At 35.5% G+C, this 18377-nt stretch overlaps 1 protein-coding gene across 1 annotated transcript in view; it reads right to left on the reverse strand.

Annotated features, from left to right (window-relative positions):
- LOC117315520 overlaps positions 1-4603 on the reverse strand; it is a 29817-nt gene extending 25214 nt beyond the window's left edge. The window contains exons 1-3 of the mRNA XM_033869749.1: positions 4492-4603; positions 3476-3615; positions 2903-2995 (exon numbers count right to left, since the gene is read on the reverse strand). Of these exons, the coding sequence (XP_033725640.1) occupies positions 2903-2995; positions 3476-3615; positions 4492-4568 (310 nt within the window). The 5' untranslated portion in view covers positions 4569-4603. The remainder of the gene's footprint in view (positions 1-2902; positions 2996-3475; positions 3616-4491) is intronic.
- Positions 4604-18377: the final 13774 nt, after the last annotated feature.

An 18377-nucleotide genomic window follows, 5' to 3' on the forward strand; every position in this document is an offset into this window, starting at 1 on the left:
ATATATCCCTTGCATAAGAGATCGTCGAGAATTTTCTGTAAAATATTACTGTAAAAATAAAATTCTTACAGTAATATTTTACAGCCAACATCAATGAAAATGCTCAACACTAACCACTATACCAACGAACAATAAAACAACTTTGTACAGAAGTTGACGGATCATATCGTTATTGAACAGAATTGAACTTGCTATCCTGATTACTCTTAGAGAACATACACATTCGTGTTAACGAATCTGTATTTCTAACTGTGAACTTATATTAGATAAGAATGATTATGTAACCACAGATAAGTAAGAAGTTAATGCCTTAAAGCACTTAATATTCTAATATACACAATCTGCCGCACTCTCTAACACATTAAATTAACAATTTAAAGAGAGCAATTATCTATTCATACGCTTTATCTGTCTTACACAGTGTTAGTTGCAGAAATCTTAATAACAGCTCTATTCCAAAAAATACTGGTTCTACTGCATAGTCTCGCCTTAAATTGTCATATTATATGTTTCTAGGTTCCTGGACATACTGGAATATCTGGCAATGAAAAAGCAGATCGCGCTTCAAAAACGGCATTAGCACTTCCACCAACTGAGTTTAAACTTCATTTTAACGATTTTAAGCTGTTTGCAACCAAGCTTTTATTATCACAGTGGCAAAATAAATGGAAAATTAACTAAACTCAAAGGAAATATCGGAAAATGGTCTGCTTGATGTAGAGACAATCGACGAGACGAGGATGGACCATACATATATAACACATTCCTACTTATTGAAGCGTGAGGACCAGCCTCAGTGCATTGTATGCAATGGACAATTTACCGTTTACAATTTAACTATTTATCTAACAGATAAGTTAATGTATTTATGTGTAGTATTTGGGCTTTCTATAATGGATCTATTTAAGCTTCAGATCCGAACACATCACACTATTCAAAATCTAGGTTACAGTTACACAGACCATTTTTGCCTCTACACCTAAGCCCTCAATAATTAAATACTTAATAAGCTAATATGACTACATATACTACCTGGTCAGTATCAGGTTAAGTTTTTGTTTGTTTGTTTATTTGAGTTTTACGGCCCATCGACAACAAGGGTCATTTAGGGCCAAACAATGATATCGTTTTGATTTTATATGTTAAAATCAGATAAAATTGGTCATTTTAAAAAGCATTTGTATTGTATATTTAGATCATTATGATAAAATTGATTATTGGTTAAAAATGGTAATATATATATATATATATATACGAATGGATTATGTAACTTTGTAATATATATTAATCGTCAAAGGGAGAAAGGTAAAAGACATTAAAGTCTATAGAATATATCGATTTATTTCAAGTAGCTCAATAATGTTTTCGAATCCACGGAACTGAATAGAGTTTTCATATTCGGGACTCGAAAGTATTTAAGTCCATATGACCCTAGGCTATATGTTGTGAAGACAACAAAAGGGATAGGCCGTACTTCCTGTACCACGTAACGGGTCAGCTTCTCAGTGATAATTCAGTTGCGGATCAGATTTTGAGGAAGACATACCTGTATCTTTACACTCTCCTGATTTGTAAGTGAAATATGTTTTATTTCTTTCTATAAACGTATGTGTCAGCACACATTTCTGTTTGTTCAGCTATTATGGTAATATTTGAAACTAGGGAACATCATATTCAAAATTATATAAGAAACGTTGTACACACATCTATTAAAAAATTTAAAGATAAATTGCAATGATGAAAAATGTTTATGCTCCACAGAGGCGAAGTGAGAGATGATGCTTTTGAAAATTGTATAATCATCATATGAAAATAAAGCAGCATGCTTCGGATTTAACGTCCACACAACATCTGAGGTAATATGCTGATGGTATCATGATTTTGTCTTTCGATTGTGTGACAAAACTCCAGCAAGATGGAATTTGATGCAAGTATTGACCTCGAACAGTAGTCCCTCATTCATGAACAAGTCGTGTTTTAAGTTAAAATATTTATGTGATTAATGTCAGAAAACAAAAATAAAGTTAAAAAGAGGAAAATTCAAAGGGTTATTACTCAAGAACAAAAACATATATTGATATGGGATGTCATTTGAACTGTTAATCTATTATGATCAAGTTATATAAACATTGATATGGTAAGCCCTCAACTAATGGAATATTGGCAAGGGTTAGAACTCGCACTATCATTCATCATGACGAAGCCATCAACCGAAGTTAAACGTTGCGGTGGCAAACGTTAAAAAAATGTCAGAAAAATGGTTAATTATGTGAATTTGCAATGTGCAAAGGACCAAAACTGGCGCACAAAAAAAAAATTTACACGGAAAACAGGTAATTATGAAAATTTCCTATGTGGAAATGGCAACAACTCCAGCAAAATGGAATATTGACCTAGGGTTCGAACTCAAACTGTACATTATATGAAGTCACATACTAAGTTACAAATTGATGTGGCAGGCGTTAAGGGGGGAAAAAGTCCGAAAAACTAATGTGCGACTGACGACGCGTGACGACGGACAATGCGATCACTCATTATTTCGTATACAACAGGAAAAGTATTTAATTGCAAACAAGTTAGTTTGGTATCGGTGGTTTTTAGAACTTTACCTTTCAATGTTTTACTGTTTTATTTGAGTCTTATTAAAAAATATTATATATGTATTTTTTAAACTTGGTGTTTTGCCCTATATGACTCAAAGTGCCGACTGCTGCGAAACTTTACTAAAAGCAAATGAACCTGGTCATTGCAGTCATGGTATTGTATTATTTACGGCACATCTACAATTAGTTGGGCCAAACAGCATCAGATTAGAAAGACGTTCACAGAATCAAGGAGAAATCTAAACATCACTTATTTCAAACCCATTGTATTTTATGTTACTGCTTTTCCGGTGACTCACCTTTCAGTTTACAGCAGATTGGTCGTTGTTGTTCTAGGCCCCGAAACGAAAAGTTGGGAGGACACATACTGGATTGTCTTGGATTGCTTTCACCTAGTGTAGAAACACAAACATTTTAAAACTTTTACAAATTATGTCAGCATCTTTTGTTGAAACAATCATTTTAAAGCTTTTACATAACTATGTCAGCAGCTATTGAAGAAACAATCATTTTAAAGCGTTTACCAAATCATGTCAGCATCTATTGAAGAAACAATCATTTTAAAGCATTTACATAATTATGTTGGCATCTATTGAAGAAACACGATCAATTCAAAGCTTTTACATGCATATTTGATAGGTGTATTACAGCAATGTAATGAATATAATATCCAATACAATCAAAATAGCATAGCTTATTGCAAATCATAGTCGATTCGAAATGAACATCCTTACCAAATGGGTTGAACGAAATCATGGAACATAACTGAAAAGGTATATCTATATATTTTCACTATTTGACAGTGTAAAAAACAACTATTGCGTTTGTATTTTCACTGTGGGGAATGCAACACTAACTATAATATCACTCACCCAAAAGTACACATTTTTCATCAGGCACTGGCGCCTTTCGACACGATAGCTGGAGCGTGCCTACGGCGGGGTCAAGTAAAGCAATGGCCGGGATGGTACCTCTTGGGCATTTTTTGAGAAAAAAACCGCGTTTCGGGTGTCTGAATTAAAATTAACAAAAAAAACAGCAAATTGATCAATTGAATAATGATACTAGTTAAAAGGCAATTCATGTTATTTACCTTTGTGATTTATTTCCGAAAACAAAATCACTCACATTTAACTGTTAGTACTGTATGTACTTTGTTGAATACTATTTGAATGACTTTAGCTGCTGATAGAACAATATATAATTCTTAGCCAAACCACATTCAACTGTTTGAATGTTGCCGAAATGATATTTACGTTTGAAATAGATATCTTAAATAATATTAAATGAGATCTCTGGACTAGATTTCGTTAACTGGAACAATATCTGATCTGCAATCTTTCTTACGTTTTGTGACATCTTTTAACCGTATACATTTAGGAAAAAACCCTATACTTCTCTTTGCATACGTGTTCCGTCCATACAAGTTTGATTGATCAGAACAGGCAGGTTTAAAGATCTTCAATGTTACATATAAATATACCAAAGTTGAGTCATCTAAAAATAATCATATTGCATAGAACATTCAAAACGATCCTTAAGTTTGGTTTACTGTTCAATTTCCTATCAATAGGCTTAAGACATCAAAATTATATCTAACGATAACACACCCTATCAACAGCAAATATATCAGAAAGTCGAACGATCTCCGTTTCAGTTTAAAAAATTAAGTAAGCAAGAAAAAGTAGCAATGTCCAAAATGTTGTTCAGTAAAACGCATCTACTACATCTGATCATGAAGTCAACTGAGTATCGTCAAAATGAAAGGATATAATTTCTGAGCAATATTAAAATACTAAAATAATCATTTATTTTGTTATTAAATAAAAATCACTAAGAAGTAACAATACTAAAACTGCCCCTCGCTTCTCCATTCTCCTTTACTTACGTATAAGCCGCCGTTGAGCTGACAAAGACACCAACGATTGCTACCAAAAGATAAACAGCCATCACATGACACGCCATGATAATGCTCTGTGGCAAATACAGGCAAACCAGCCGTTTTATTGTGACAGCGCATAATATATGCACATGACAAATTCCTCTGATATGCATGCAAAAACCTGAAGGTAGATCTAGCTGATCTAGTCTTGCTGAGAAGCGACTTAATTATGGATATTTTTATCCTGAAGAGCTTGTTTACGTTGTCTTTCTTGACAGGCCTTTATTTTAACGTTCGTTCCTCCGTTGAAGGCGTTGGTTTCAATACCCTGGTAAATACATAGTACTCATTTGTTTTCCATCAGGGAGACTGCTTCCCCCGTTGTTAGTAGGTGGTTAGGATTATTATTGTTCGACTTCCTATTGGATATTTCTTACATCGCCTCTAACTCTCAGACACGGGTTTCAACGAATTCAGGGGTCATATAAAAATGTCTACTCCCATCTAATACAAATCTGAGTTGTACGGTTAGACATATAACTTTAAACGATATTGTCAGAGTAGTATTTTTCAGTTACTTGACAGTCTCCCGATTTACGATTCATCATGTTTTACTCCTCACTCTATATAATTAAAATTTGTACCGTGCTTTCATCTTTAACAACACACACATATACCGACGATCACAAAGATTTATAATAAAAATACATCTTTTGTCCCCAAAATCAAGTACCGAGTAAAGAAATTAAAATACATCTTTTGTCCCCAAAATCACGTACCGAGTAAAGAAACTAGTTGCTGTAAAGCTTTCAATTATAAAGGAAATATAATTTATTTATGCCAAAACATAGTGAACATAACAAAAGTATTTGCAATTGATTTATCAATAGATATTTTTGTAATTAAACGTGTTAACACAGGAGTGCTCAAATTTTGGAACATGCAAGGTAGTGCATAGTAGGACAAAAGATTTCTTCGCAAGAAAATTCATATGGACATATTGGTTAATGTGAACTGTGATACCAAAATTGAGAACTTTTGGTAACACAGGTAAGACGCAGGCACAGCATTGTTTTACCGGTACGTAATTACATACTGTAAGTGATCTTATGATACATGTCCTCTGACAATTGGTAAGAAAATGAGACATCAAATCCCTGACCTACTCTTGGCAATATATACATACGACAGATTAACATATATGTCAAATGCATTTTTCTTCTAGCAAAGATGTGTTGGCTTAAATAACTATTAAATAATTGCAATATAACAGTCGGGATGTAAACACTTATAGTTTACTAAACACAGAAAAAAATTCAAAAATGATAATCATAATCAATTTTCTTTTTAATTTGAAATTTTGATTGAAAATTTTGAGTTAGTGATTTTTTACCAGGTCATCAGCATTGATAAAGCAAACTATATTTTTTTTCATTTCAGACCTTTTAACCATATATTATTAGTTCACCTGGTCCGAAGGATCATAATGCGAGCTAGTACCATACCGTGGCGCCCGTCGTCCGTCAACAAATTAATGAAACTGATTGGAATGAGCCTTATACGACTGTATATGGTGGGTATTAAAAAAACTTCAAAAGGAAAGGGCTGAGGGGAGGTGTAGAAGGAATGAAATTTGGCTTAATAACTACAAAACAACTTCTGCCGAACCAAGCGACGGATATCACTCCTATTTGACTAATCGGATCCTTTCGCGGTTTGGTTTTGTTTATTTTACTTAACGTCCTACTAACATGTAAGGTCATTTAAGAACGACTTCCCGTGCGTGCGACATGCAGAACCAAAACCTTCCTCACAGGGGCGAACGCTCAACTAAAGGCAAAAAGTGAGGCATTATTAAGGGAGACATTAGGGTGAAAAAAGTTGTTCAGAAAAAAGAGAAACGGTAAGATCCCAAATTTAGTCGCCTCTTACGATCATGCAATGGGGGAAGCAGGTACAATTCTTACGCCCTACCTGCAGGGCAGTGTTCGGAGGTCCCGGGTTTGGTGGCGGTGATTCAAAAAGTTACAAATAGCGGGGTCTACCCCCAGGGGTTGAGGGGCGGACAACGAAAGCAAAATGGCTATATTGCTATGAAAGACCGCTGATATCCCCTCCCAATAACCATATATAACATTGCTAGGCATCTATAGATAAACATAATCATGATGTAAAAATAAGCCCAGGTACTTAGTATCTTGGTTGTTATTTTGAAACAGTTGAGATCTGCACGCAATAACAATACGCATCACTGGGCATAAAGCGATAAACGCAACCCTGTTGTAAACGTGGATCCTCGGATATTTCCCGACCCGCTAGGATTTCGTTTATTTGATATATCTTTGAAACCATTAAGATCCCCACTAAATAACCATATGTAGCATTGTTGATCATCATAGAATAAGATATTGAAGTATTTCAAAATATCTTCTTCTCTATGTAAAACAACAGGTCACAAGAGGTTGAACAGAATGTAATAGCTTTTTGTTTTCTACAACATTTTGTTTCTTATAAGACTAATTAAGGAACGGTCGTTTCATTAATTGTTGATATCTTTCATTGGTTTAGTATTATTTATCGTCCTACCAACAGATCTGAACGTTTCTTTACGGCCCCTATATTTGCGAGATGCATGCGTCGGTGAGATTGTGTTTTTGGAGATCTCCCAGAAACACTTTGAAAGTCCTTCCCACCAAGAAGCTTCAGACCTCGTGAATACGTATTCCTTAGCACATATTAACATGCATGGTTCAAGTAACCTTCAACGAGAAGTAATCTACTTAATCAAAACCAAGCTATTCATCAAACATGGGCATTGTCGAAAAAAATAAGACTGTTTCCTGTTCTTTGATGATATTGATGAATATTCAGTATCTTGCTGACATATCGAGCCTGATTCGTCTTAATGATATATCGGTAGCTCTGATTAGTATGTTAATAGGACGTTAAACAAAATAAACCAAACCAAACCAAATTATTAGTATCTAACCTAACAATAATGAAGACAAATATATTAAAAATCCAATGATTCACACGCGTTTCAATAACTTGTATAAAGTATAATCCCTGCACTTTTATCATTAATCCTAATCAGTCGTCAATCTAACTCTATCGCGTAGAAGTTTTTTTTATCATTTCAATTCGAAAACTACAATATCATTCTGATATTATCGAAGCTTCAAATAACACTTATCGACAATGATTCGATTCGGACTTGAACGTGATGCTTAGTTAAACGTGTCTTTCTTCTACGAAAGTATCTAGAACATATTTGTATTACACACAGGAGTTTGACACGAATACGAGCACATGGTCGAGAAAATAAGTAATACAGATGTATATATAAATTATTGTGCATGTATAGCATATATCTGAAGCATAAGTTTGATTACATTTATTATTCGTGCATAAAGATTACCATAGGATGATAATTCGTGTCAAAGTCACTTTGCTAAAATAACCATAACATTTTCTTCTCATATAATTTAAACATGTAGGGATACATAAAAAGAAAGAAAACTGTAATAAAATCAGTTCTCTCTTTCTTATCCTTTTTTTCTATTTCATTATGTATTTCAAATCAGACGAATCTGGTACACCAAACACCTTCATTAGTTTCTTCATCTTTTTGGTAATGAATTTATCTTAATTTAGTTTTCTCAACGTCAAAGACATCAATTAATCGTTTTTCTTATTTTTGTTTTCTCTGTTTTTTTTCGTTACTGGTCCCCTGTCCCCTTTTCGCTTTCTCCGGATGATAATTCCAACATCATTTTTGCGTTTTTCGGGACTGAATACAATCAATATGAAGTACACGTTAGGCTGTCGTATATGTATTTCCAGTAAAAAAAAGAACGACAAATGTATACACACAAACATGACAATTACAAAATCATTCAATTGTACACTTAAACAAATCAAGCAAAATAAAACAAACAACAATGAAAATGATGTAATTAAAAATAAAAACTGAATCAGTAAAGTTTGGACATAGCCCCCGAAGTCCCATTGCAACACTTAAATATGTTTTTCCTTTCCTTCCTTGCTTTTAATTTTTTCCTCTGTGGTGTCTCCTTTGCCGTTAAAATCCTACACAATTGATGTTAAACGTTTTTACAATCATTCTGTAAATTTCTTATTTTAAGCGAGATGTTAAATAGCGAGAGGTACTGCTATTGCTTCGGCCGCCTCTCTGAAAAAAGAGGGTTTAATTAATCCATTCTTGTATATTTTTTTAATTTTGCTTCATCAATGTTTAAATATTTTGTAGAAATTTAAATTCACATGAGACATGTTTAATAACTTTATCATGCGGTATAACAATATTAATTTTAAGTATTACTATACCTGTCAATGTTAGTTTAACATTAATGGTGATGGATTATGGCAATTCAATTTTGTTTAGTGTTTAACGTCATTTCACTATGATAATCTAAGGCTTTTAAGTGCGAGATACATTCCTGAAGTGAATGTGATTTTGGAGGCCCCGTAATTACCGAAATGATATTGGAAGTCTCTAGGAAATTCACAGCTGTAAATATGGTAAAACATATTGTACTTATACCTTCCCACAAAGAAGCTTCAGACCTCGTGAATACGTATTCCTTAGCACATATTAACATGCATGGTTCAAGTAACCTTCAAAGAGAAGTAATCTACTTAATCAAAACCAAGCTATTCATCAAACATGGGCATTGTCGAAAAAAAATGAGACTGTTTCCTGTTCTTTGATGATATTGATGAATATTCAGTATCTTGCTGACATATCGAGCCTGATTCGTCTTGATGATATATCGATAGCACTGATTAGTATATATCTAGCCTAACAATAATGAAGACAAATATATTAAAATTCCAATGATTCACACGCATTTCAATAACTTGTATGAAGTATAATCCCTGCACTTCTATCATTAATCCTAATCAGTCATCAATCTAACTCTATCGCGTAGAAGTTTTTTTATCATTTCAATTCGAAAACTAAAATAATATCATTTTGAAATTATTGAAGCTTCAAATCACACTTATCGACAATGATTCGATTCTGACTTGATGATTAGTTAAACGTGTCTTTCTTTTACGAAAGTATCTAGAACATATTTGTATTACACACAGGATTTGGTTTGGTTTGGTTTAATTTGTTTAACGTCCTATTAACAGCTAAGGTCGTTTAAGGACGGCCTCCCGTGCGTGCGACATGCATGCGTGTGTTCAGTGCGTATGTGTGTTTTGGGAGGCTGCGGTATGTTCGTGTTAAGTCCTGCCCTGCAGGTAGGGCGTAAGAATTGTACCTGCTGCCCCCATTGCATGATCGTAAGAGGCGACTAAAGTTGGGATCGTATCTTGTCTCGTCTTTCTTGATAACTTTCTTCTTCCTAATGTCTCCCTTGACAATGCCTCACTTTTGGCCTTTAGTTGAGCGTTCGCCGCTGTGAGGAAGGTTTTGGGTTCTGTCCCCTAGCCGAGACATACCAGAGTCTTTAAAAATGGTAGTTGCTACTCCTGCTTAGCGCTCAGCATATTTGGAGTGGGACGGCTTGTTGGCCCGTTGTCAGTATAATGTGACCGGATGGGGTGTGCTGCTGGGTGTCTTCGGCAGTATGCTTCAGTGAAATATCACTTTAAATCGGCAAAAGTTCCGGCCTACCACAAGGAGACTTAAAACTTACATACAGCAGCCTCCCAAAACACACATACGAACTCACCACACTCATGCATGTCGCACGCACGGGATGCCGTCCTTGAATGACCTTAGATGTTAATAGGACGTTTGGTTTAGTTTGGCCCACGGCGGACGACGACGGACGAAGCACGGTGGCTAAAAGAAAGAAAACTAATAAAATCAGACGAATCTGATACACCAAACACCTTCATTAGTTTCTACATCTGTTTGTAATGAATTTATCTTAATTGTTTTCTCAACGTCAAAGACATCAATTAATCGTTTTTCTTATTTTTGTTTTCTCTGTTTTTTTCGTTACTGGTCCTCTGTCCCCTTTTCGCTTTCTCCGGATGATAATTCCAACATCATTTTTGCGTTTTTCGGGACTGAATAAAATCAATATGAAGTACACAATTGGCTGTCGTATATGTATTTCCAGTAAAAAAAAACGAAAAATGTATACACACAAACATGACAATTACAGAATCATTCAATTGCAACAAATTAAGCAAAATAAAACAAACAACAATGAAAATGATGAAATTAAAAAAAAATTAAAATGAATCAGTAAAGTTTGGACCAAAGTCTCATTGCAACACTTAAATCTGGTTTTTCTTTCCTTCCTTGCTTTAAATTTTTTTTCCTCTGTGGTGTTTGGTTTGGTTTGGTTTATTTTGTTTAACGTCCTATTAACATCTAAGGTCATTTAAGGACGGCCTCCCGTTTTACTTTTCTCACTAAAAATAAACAAAACCGCATATCAATTATTAAATATAAAAATTAAAACATTATACATTGCAAGTGGAGGGTTTCAGTCTGGTTATTTACGGTTACCAATACACAATAGGCCTACAATGTATATAGTCATAACACGATCGCGCTAATCACATTTTGCAGCTGCGACAAAAAAAATACTGACCAGTGTTTGTTTGACTCTTTCCGAGCTGAACTTACAATTAAAAACAATCTTGAACGTCGTTTTGATTTTGAACGAATGATTTCAACTTGTCAAGGCATTCGCGGGCCTCGCGATCTGTAACGCGTTTAAACTCCCGGGTCAGTTCTATCATCATCGTCATCATCGCTCTCGTTGAGCTCTGTTCCTTTCACAGAATTGATGTCAGCCTCAGTAATATCCTCTGATGTGAAAATACTAATATCAAGGTATTGCTTAGCCGTGATATGATTGGCTGTAGGCAGGAGAAGTCGTAATTTTGTCGTCCGGTTCGCTGTCGATTTTCACATCTAAAGAAAAGTTTTGTTTTCGTTTTTTGGTCAGTGTCTCCATACTCCATAGCGTATGTGTTGTCTGTGAACACCCCAACAACAAAGTGAACCAAAATAACGCAGTGTTTGATATTATTTTTTTAATATAACACTAATCATTTAAGTGTATACCTGCCTACAGCTGTATACACTTTCTATAGAGCGCGTGGGTCGGAACGAGACAAAGGTCATGAATACTTACCTTCGTCGCACTTGGCTGACTCTGACTTTGACACTTCGTATTATGTGGGTTTAAAACAACACAAAAAGTGGTCAAGGGACCCCAACATATATCTCTTTATTATCCGGGTTTTCGTCCTAACCGATTCGTATTACGTGGGTAAACCATATAAGCATAATGCACACGGTTTGCAGGTGATTTGATTTTTTTTGTATTATCAGAGTTTGTATTAAATGGGTTGGACTGTAAATTGTTTTAAAAATCTAAATTAAATTATTCAATATAGATCATTGCATGAATGTATGCAAAACGTATATCAAGGTTTACATATGCTCATTTGTAAAAAGGTTTCTTGCTGTTGGCAGATTTATTGCTTTTGCGCGCTATGAATACTAATCATATACCTGTGGGAAGTATTGATATATCATATAAATTCATTTTAAACGATAGTGATTATATGCACCATTTAAATTTGCGCCAATTTGTGATCTCTGGTTTGTTGCTTTTAACTTTTAATATACCGCTGCCTCCTTAAGCAAGGAACAGAGACATGATATTTCGCCTATAGCATGCATGAGTTTGGCGCTATCAAAATTGCTCAAATGAATGATCTTGAATTTTGTTCAAGGTTACAGGGGTCAATAATGCAGAGAAATGATGTTTAACTTAAAACATGCTGGGGTGAAGGTTATCAAACATAATGCCCAATCTAATTAAAATCTAGATGGTCATTCTCACTACGTTTTCATGTAACGTAGTGAGAATGACCATCTAGATTTTTAGGTCACCTGAGACAAAGTCTCAAGTGACCTATTCTAATCCCCTTTTGTCCGTCGTCGTGCGTCGTGCGTCCGTAAACAATTTACATTTTCGACTTCTTCTCCAAAACCCCTACACCAAATTCAATGAAATGTGGCAGGAAGCTTCTATGGCTAAAAGTCAACCAAAATTGTGAATTATATGGTCCCAACCCCCAAGGGGCCTGAGGGGCGGGGCTAAAAAGGGTCAAATTGACTAAAACTTAAAAAATCTTCTTCTCTACTCAGATATAGTGGAATCAAACACTCTTCATAGATGGAAGGGTCTTAAGGTGCTTTACCAAAATTGTGAATTTCATGACCCAGGGGTCTCGGGTTTGCTCCTGGGGAGGGGGTAAACTTTACTATAGTTTATATAGGGAAATCACATTTTTGACTATAATTTGTTGGATTTCTATTGGAATTCATTCTAACTTGGTTAACATTATCAGTATGGGATAACAGATTGATGGTATGCACATGTTGGCCCTGACTGACCCCCAGTGGCTAATGGGCGGGGCTAAAAAGGGTCAAATTAACAAAAACTTCAAAAATCTTCTTCTCTACTCTCAGATATGGTGGAATCAAACACTCTTCATAGATGGAAGAGTCTTAATGTGCTTTACCAAAATTGTGAATTTCCTGACCCTGGGGTCTCACATTTGCCCCTGTGGAGGGGGTAAAATTTGCTATAGTTTATATAGGGAAATCACATTTTTGACTATTTGTTGGATTTCTATTGGAATTCATTCTAATTTGGTTAACGTTATCAGCTTTGGACGGCAGTGTGATGGTATGCACATGTTGGCCCTGACTGACCCCCAGGGGCTGATGGGCGGGGTTAAAATGGGTCAAATAGACTGAAATTTCAAAAATCTTCTTCTCTAATCTCAGATATGATGGAATCAAATACTCTTCATAGATGGAAGGGTCTTAATGCGCTTTACCAAAATTGTGAATTTCCTGACCCTGGGGTCTCACATTTGCCCCTGTGGAGGGGGTAAAATTTGCTATAGTTTATATAGGGAAATCACATTTTTGACTATTATTTGTTGGATTTCTATTGGAATTCATTCTAATTTGGTTAACGTTATCAGCTTTGGACGGCAGTGTGATGGTATGCACATGTTGGCCCTGACTGACCCCCAGAGGCTGATGGGCGGGGTTAAAATGGGTCAAATAGACTGAAATTTCAAAAATCTTCTTCTCTAATCTCAGATATGATGGAATCAAATACTCTTCATAGATGGAAGGGTCTTAATGCGCTTTACCAAAATTGTGAATTTCCTGACCCTGGGGTCTCACATTTGCCCCTGTGGAGGGGGTAAAATTTACTATAGTTTATGTAGGGAAATCTCATTTTTGACCATTATTTGTGTGATTTCTATCGGAATTCATTCTAACTTTGTTAACATTATCAGCATTGGATGACAGCTTAATGGTATACACCTGTTAGCCCTGACTGACCCCTAGGGGCTGATGGGTGGGTTCAAAAAGGGTCAATTAAATTAACTGAAATATTGAAATCTCAGGTGACCGTTAAGGCCCATGGGCCTCTTGTAATTAGATTGATATTATACCTGAAACATTATTTGGTGAAGGGAAATCAAGATTGTTTAGATGAATGATCTTACTCATCCTCCAATGACACCGGGATCAACTATGCTAAAATATTTTAACATTAAGTTGTACCTATTTCATACTGAGGTAAAGGGCTATCAGGATTGTTCAAATGAATAACTTTGAAATAAATCATTTTTATTTTCCTACATTTATGTACTCTTACTTATTGTCCAGGGTGAATTTTTTAATGTTAAATCACTTAATTATGCATAAATATGTGTTGCTCTTACATTAATTACTTCATTATCAAAAATGTTTCTTCGCTCACAAATTCCTTTTGTTACTACCAAATGCAAACATTATATATATAAAATAATAATCAATGCGAAAAAAACTCAATGGCAAAACTGAGCTTCACTCAGGACCACCAGGCTCAAGTAAGCTAAAATATGTTTAACCTCTTTATTTGAGCCAATACAATTAGAAATAAGATATATGGCTTGTAGTATGTTTTGATGAACAATATTGACCTGAATTCCCGAGATCACGGAAATAAAATCTGCCAAATTTATCAAAACTCAGGTGACCGATAAGGTCTTGTCCGTCTTTTTTAAGAATTATTCTCTTGGTGGACTGTTCACTTGATATCATCTATATTTAGTTGGAAGCGTTCAGGGGAGGTCGGTAGTCTAGATTGTACAAATGGAGGGATTAATCTCCAATAGCGCAGAAGGACCGGTTCAAACAGTGGACTTGGTTATTTTGTTCTCAATGACTTCTTTCTAAGTCATCAATAAATATCAGATATCTCATATTTGATTGTCACCCTCATTTTGCAGTAGGGGTTCATGGTTAAATTTAAGATAATTCTTTTCTGGAACCTAGCGTTATATATCTTCTTGATCTTATTGAAAACAATATATAGTGGTGGGGATGATTAATTGAAAGAATATAAATACCACCATCATGGACTAAGAGGCGGGCCTAAATATGTACGAGGTAAAATGTGAGTATAGATATATAGATTTGGCACAAATTCAACATGCAATATGTAAATATTGTTGCTTTATTCTCACTTAAGCGTTGGTCATAGACATTATCGGAAAGGAAGAATGTCGAAAATAAGCAAATCTGGTTTGTGCATACCTAGTTGTGTTGTTGGCACTTTTCCATTAAAGAGAACCGTTCACAAAGTCGGTAGCAAACTTCATGATCCGACGAGACTTATTCGCGATCGAAACGAATGTTTTCCTCAAGAGTCTCTACAAAATGTCAACATTATTTCGATGATATAAATGAATCTCTAAGGCAGCTAATCCGCCTAGACTCGAAATGAACCAGGAAGATGTTCGTGTATCCCCATACCACTAACTTGCAGGTAGTGATCTCCGTTGAATGTGAAGTTGTTTAGCGACAGTACTTACTTTAACAGTTATAAGAAGATATCAGTTGAGGGATGCATTGTGGTTGGTGAAGGTCGCCGCTGCCATGTGATCTTTGCATAAAGTTTGACCAAGATCAACAAAAGAACCAAGTATCCAGTTGCTAAATATTTTATTTTGATCGTAGTCTATATACATGTAGTATCATATTTTACCTAAATAAAAATCGAACTATTCAGTTGATAAGTGTTTACTGGTACTGTGTTCACTAAGTTCACTGGTAACCCATCTTTTTTTCAATTAGACTACAAGGGTATCATTCCACGTTAAAGGCTATGGTTTATCTACCCGACTACATGAGTTATCTCCCCTGCACTCCGTTTTCATTTCATCCGGACAAATATTGATTAATATACATATTCATATAACCTATTCCACATTATTGAAAGATGAAGTTTTCACTTTCTGGCTTTAGTTGTCAACACAAGATATGCGTTATCCAATGTAAAATTCAAGTATTTCGTGTGTTTAGGCAAATGAAATCCAGCACAGCATCAAAGGAATCATGAGAGGAAATGATGAAAGAAAGTGTAATTTTCATATTCCTCATGTGCCATTAAATTTTGATTTTTGTTATCTTTTCCATGTTGAGTATCATATGTCATAATCCCATAGAATGTAGATTTAATACGCATTACAAAACTAAAAAAAATTTACTCGTGCAACTTTGTGTACATGGTTAATACATGCAACCCAAAATACATCATTATACAGAAACACAAAGGAACTGGTTCAATTGGTTCATATACTTATACTATGAACTTGTATACTTTAACAGGCACAACAGATAAGAAATGAAAACGTATTCGAGTAAAAACGGTAAACAGATGTTCTTGTCAAAATTATCTATTAATTATGAAGATGACTGTGTACTGCATTGTTTATTGAAAACGGCGTATATCTATGATTTGGTTTGGTTTGGTTTATTTTGTTTAACGTCCTATTAACAGCTAAGGTCATTTAAGGACGGCCTCCCGTGTGTGCGACATGCATGCGTGTGGCGAGTGCGTATGTGTGTTTTGGGAGGCTGCGGTATGTTCGTGTTAAGTCTCCTTGTATATCTATGAAATCATACATCTGATAAAATATCACTGAATCAGTTGTATACTTGTAAATGCACTTTCTGTGGTCTTTAATGAATTAACATATGTTTTCTATTTTTAGCCCACCATCATCAGATGGTGGGCTATTCAAATTGCCCTGCGTCCGTGGTCCGTGGTCCGTCCGTCCCTCCGTCCCTCCGTCCGTAAACAATTCTTGTTATCGCTATTTCTGAGAAAGTATTGAAGGGATCTTTCTCAAATTTCATATGTAGGTTCCCCTTGGTGCCTAGTTGTGCATATTGCATTTTGGGACCAATCGGAAAACAACATGGCCGACAGGCAGCCATCTTGGATTTTGTCAATTGAAGTTTGTTATCTCTATTTCTGAGAAAGTATTGAAGGGATCTTTCTCAAATTTCATATGTAGGTTCCCCTTGGTGCCTAGTGATGTATATTGCATTTTGGGACCGATCAGAAAACAACAAGGCCGACAGGCAGCCATCTTGGATTTTGACAATTGAAGTTTGTTATCTCTATTTCTGAGAAAGTGTTGAAGGGATCTTTCTCAAATTTCATATGTAGGTTCCTCTTGGTGCCTAGATATGCATATTTCATTTTGGGACCAATCGGAAAACAACATGGCCGACAGGCAGCCATCTTGGATTTTGACAATTGGAGTTTGTTAACGCTATTTCTGAGGAAGTACTGAAGGGATCTTTCTCAAATTTTATATGTAGGTTTCCTTTGGTGCCTAGTTATGCATATTGCATTTTGGGACCAATCGGAAAACAAAATGGCCGACAGGCAGCCATCTTGGATTTTGACAATTGAAGTTTGTTATCGCTATTTCTGTGAAAGTACTAAAGGGATCTTTCTCAAATTTCATATGCAGGTTCCTCTTTGTGCCTGGTTATGCATATTGCATTTTGAGACTAATCAGAAAACAGCATGGCTGACAGGCAGCCATCTTGGATTCTGACAATTAAAGTTTGTTATCGCTATTCCTGTGAAAGTAATGAAGGGATCTTTCTGAAATTTCATATGCAGGTTCCCCTAAGTGCCTAGTTATGCATATTGCATTTTGAGACCAATCGGAAAACAACATGGCCAACAGGCAGCCATCTTGGATTTTGACAATTGAAATTTGTTATCGCTTTTTCTGTGAAAGAACTGAAGGGATCTTTCTCAAATTTCATATGTAGGTTCCCTTGATGCCTACTTATGCATATTGCATTTTGAGACCAATAGGAAAACAACATTGCTGACAGGCAGCCATCTTGGATTTTGACAATTAAAATTTGTTATCGCTATTTCTCAGAAAGTACTTAAGGGATCTTTCTGAAATTCCATATGCAGGTTCCCCTCAGTGCCTAGTTATGCATATTGCATTTTGAGACCAATCAGAAAACAACATGGCTGACAGGCAGCCATCTTGGATTTTGACAATTGAAGTTTGTTATCGCTATTTCTCAGAAAGTAATGAAGGGATCTTTCTAAAATTTCATATGCATGTTCCCGTCGGTGCCTAGTTATGCATATTGCATTTTGAGACTAATCAGAAAACAACATGGCCGACAGGCAGCCATTTCGGATTTTGACAATTGAAGTTTGTTATCGCTATTTCTGTGAAAGTACTGAAGGGATCTTTTTCAAATTTCATATGTAGGTTCCCCTCAGTGCCTAGTTTTGCATATTGGGACCAATACGAAAACAACATGGCCGACAGACAGCCATTATAGCTAAATCTTAAATTCTGTATATAGGTTCCCCTTGTTTGAAAAGTACTAGAGGGCTGTTTCTGAATTTACACAGATAAGTAAGACTTAGAGGAAGGGAAAAGTAGGGAAAAGATCAATCTGACATGGAACCTATAAAGATCATTCAATGGTGGGCGCCAAGATCCCTCTGGAATCTCTTGTTTTCAAAACTAGTTGTAAT

Source organism: Pecten maximus, chromosome 17 (genome assembly GCF_902652985.1).
Source record: "Pecten maximus chromosome 17, xPecMax1.1, whole genome shotgun sequence".
NCBI classification, from domain to species: domain Eukaryota; kingdom Metazoa; phylum Mollusca; class Bivalvia; order Pectinida; family Pectinidae; genus Pecten; species Pecten maximus.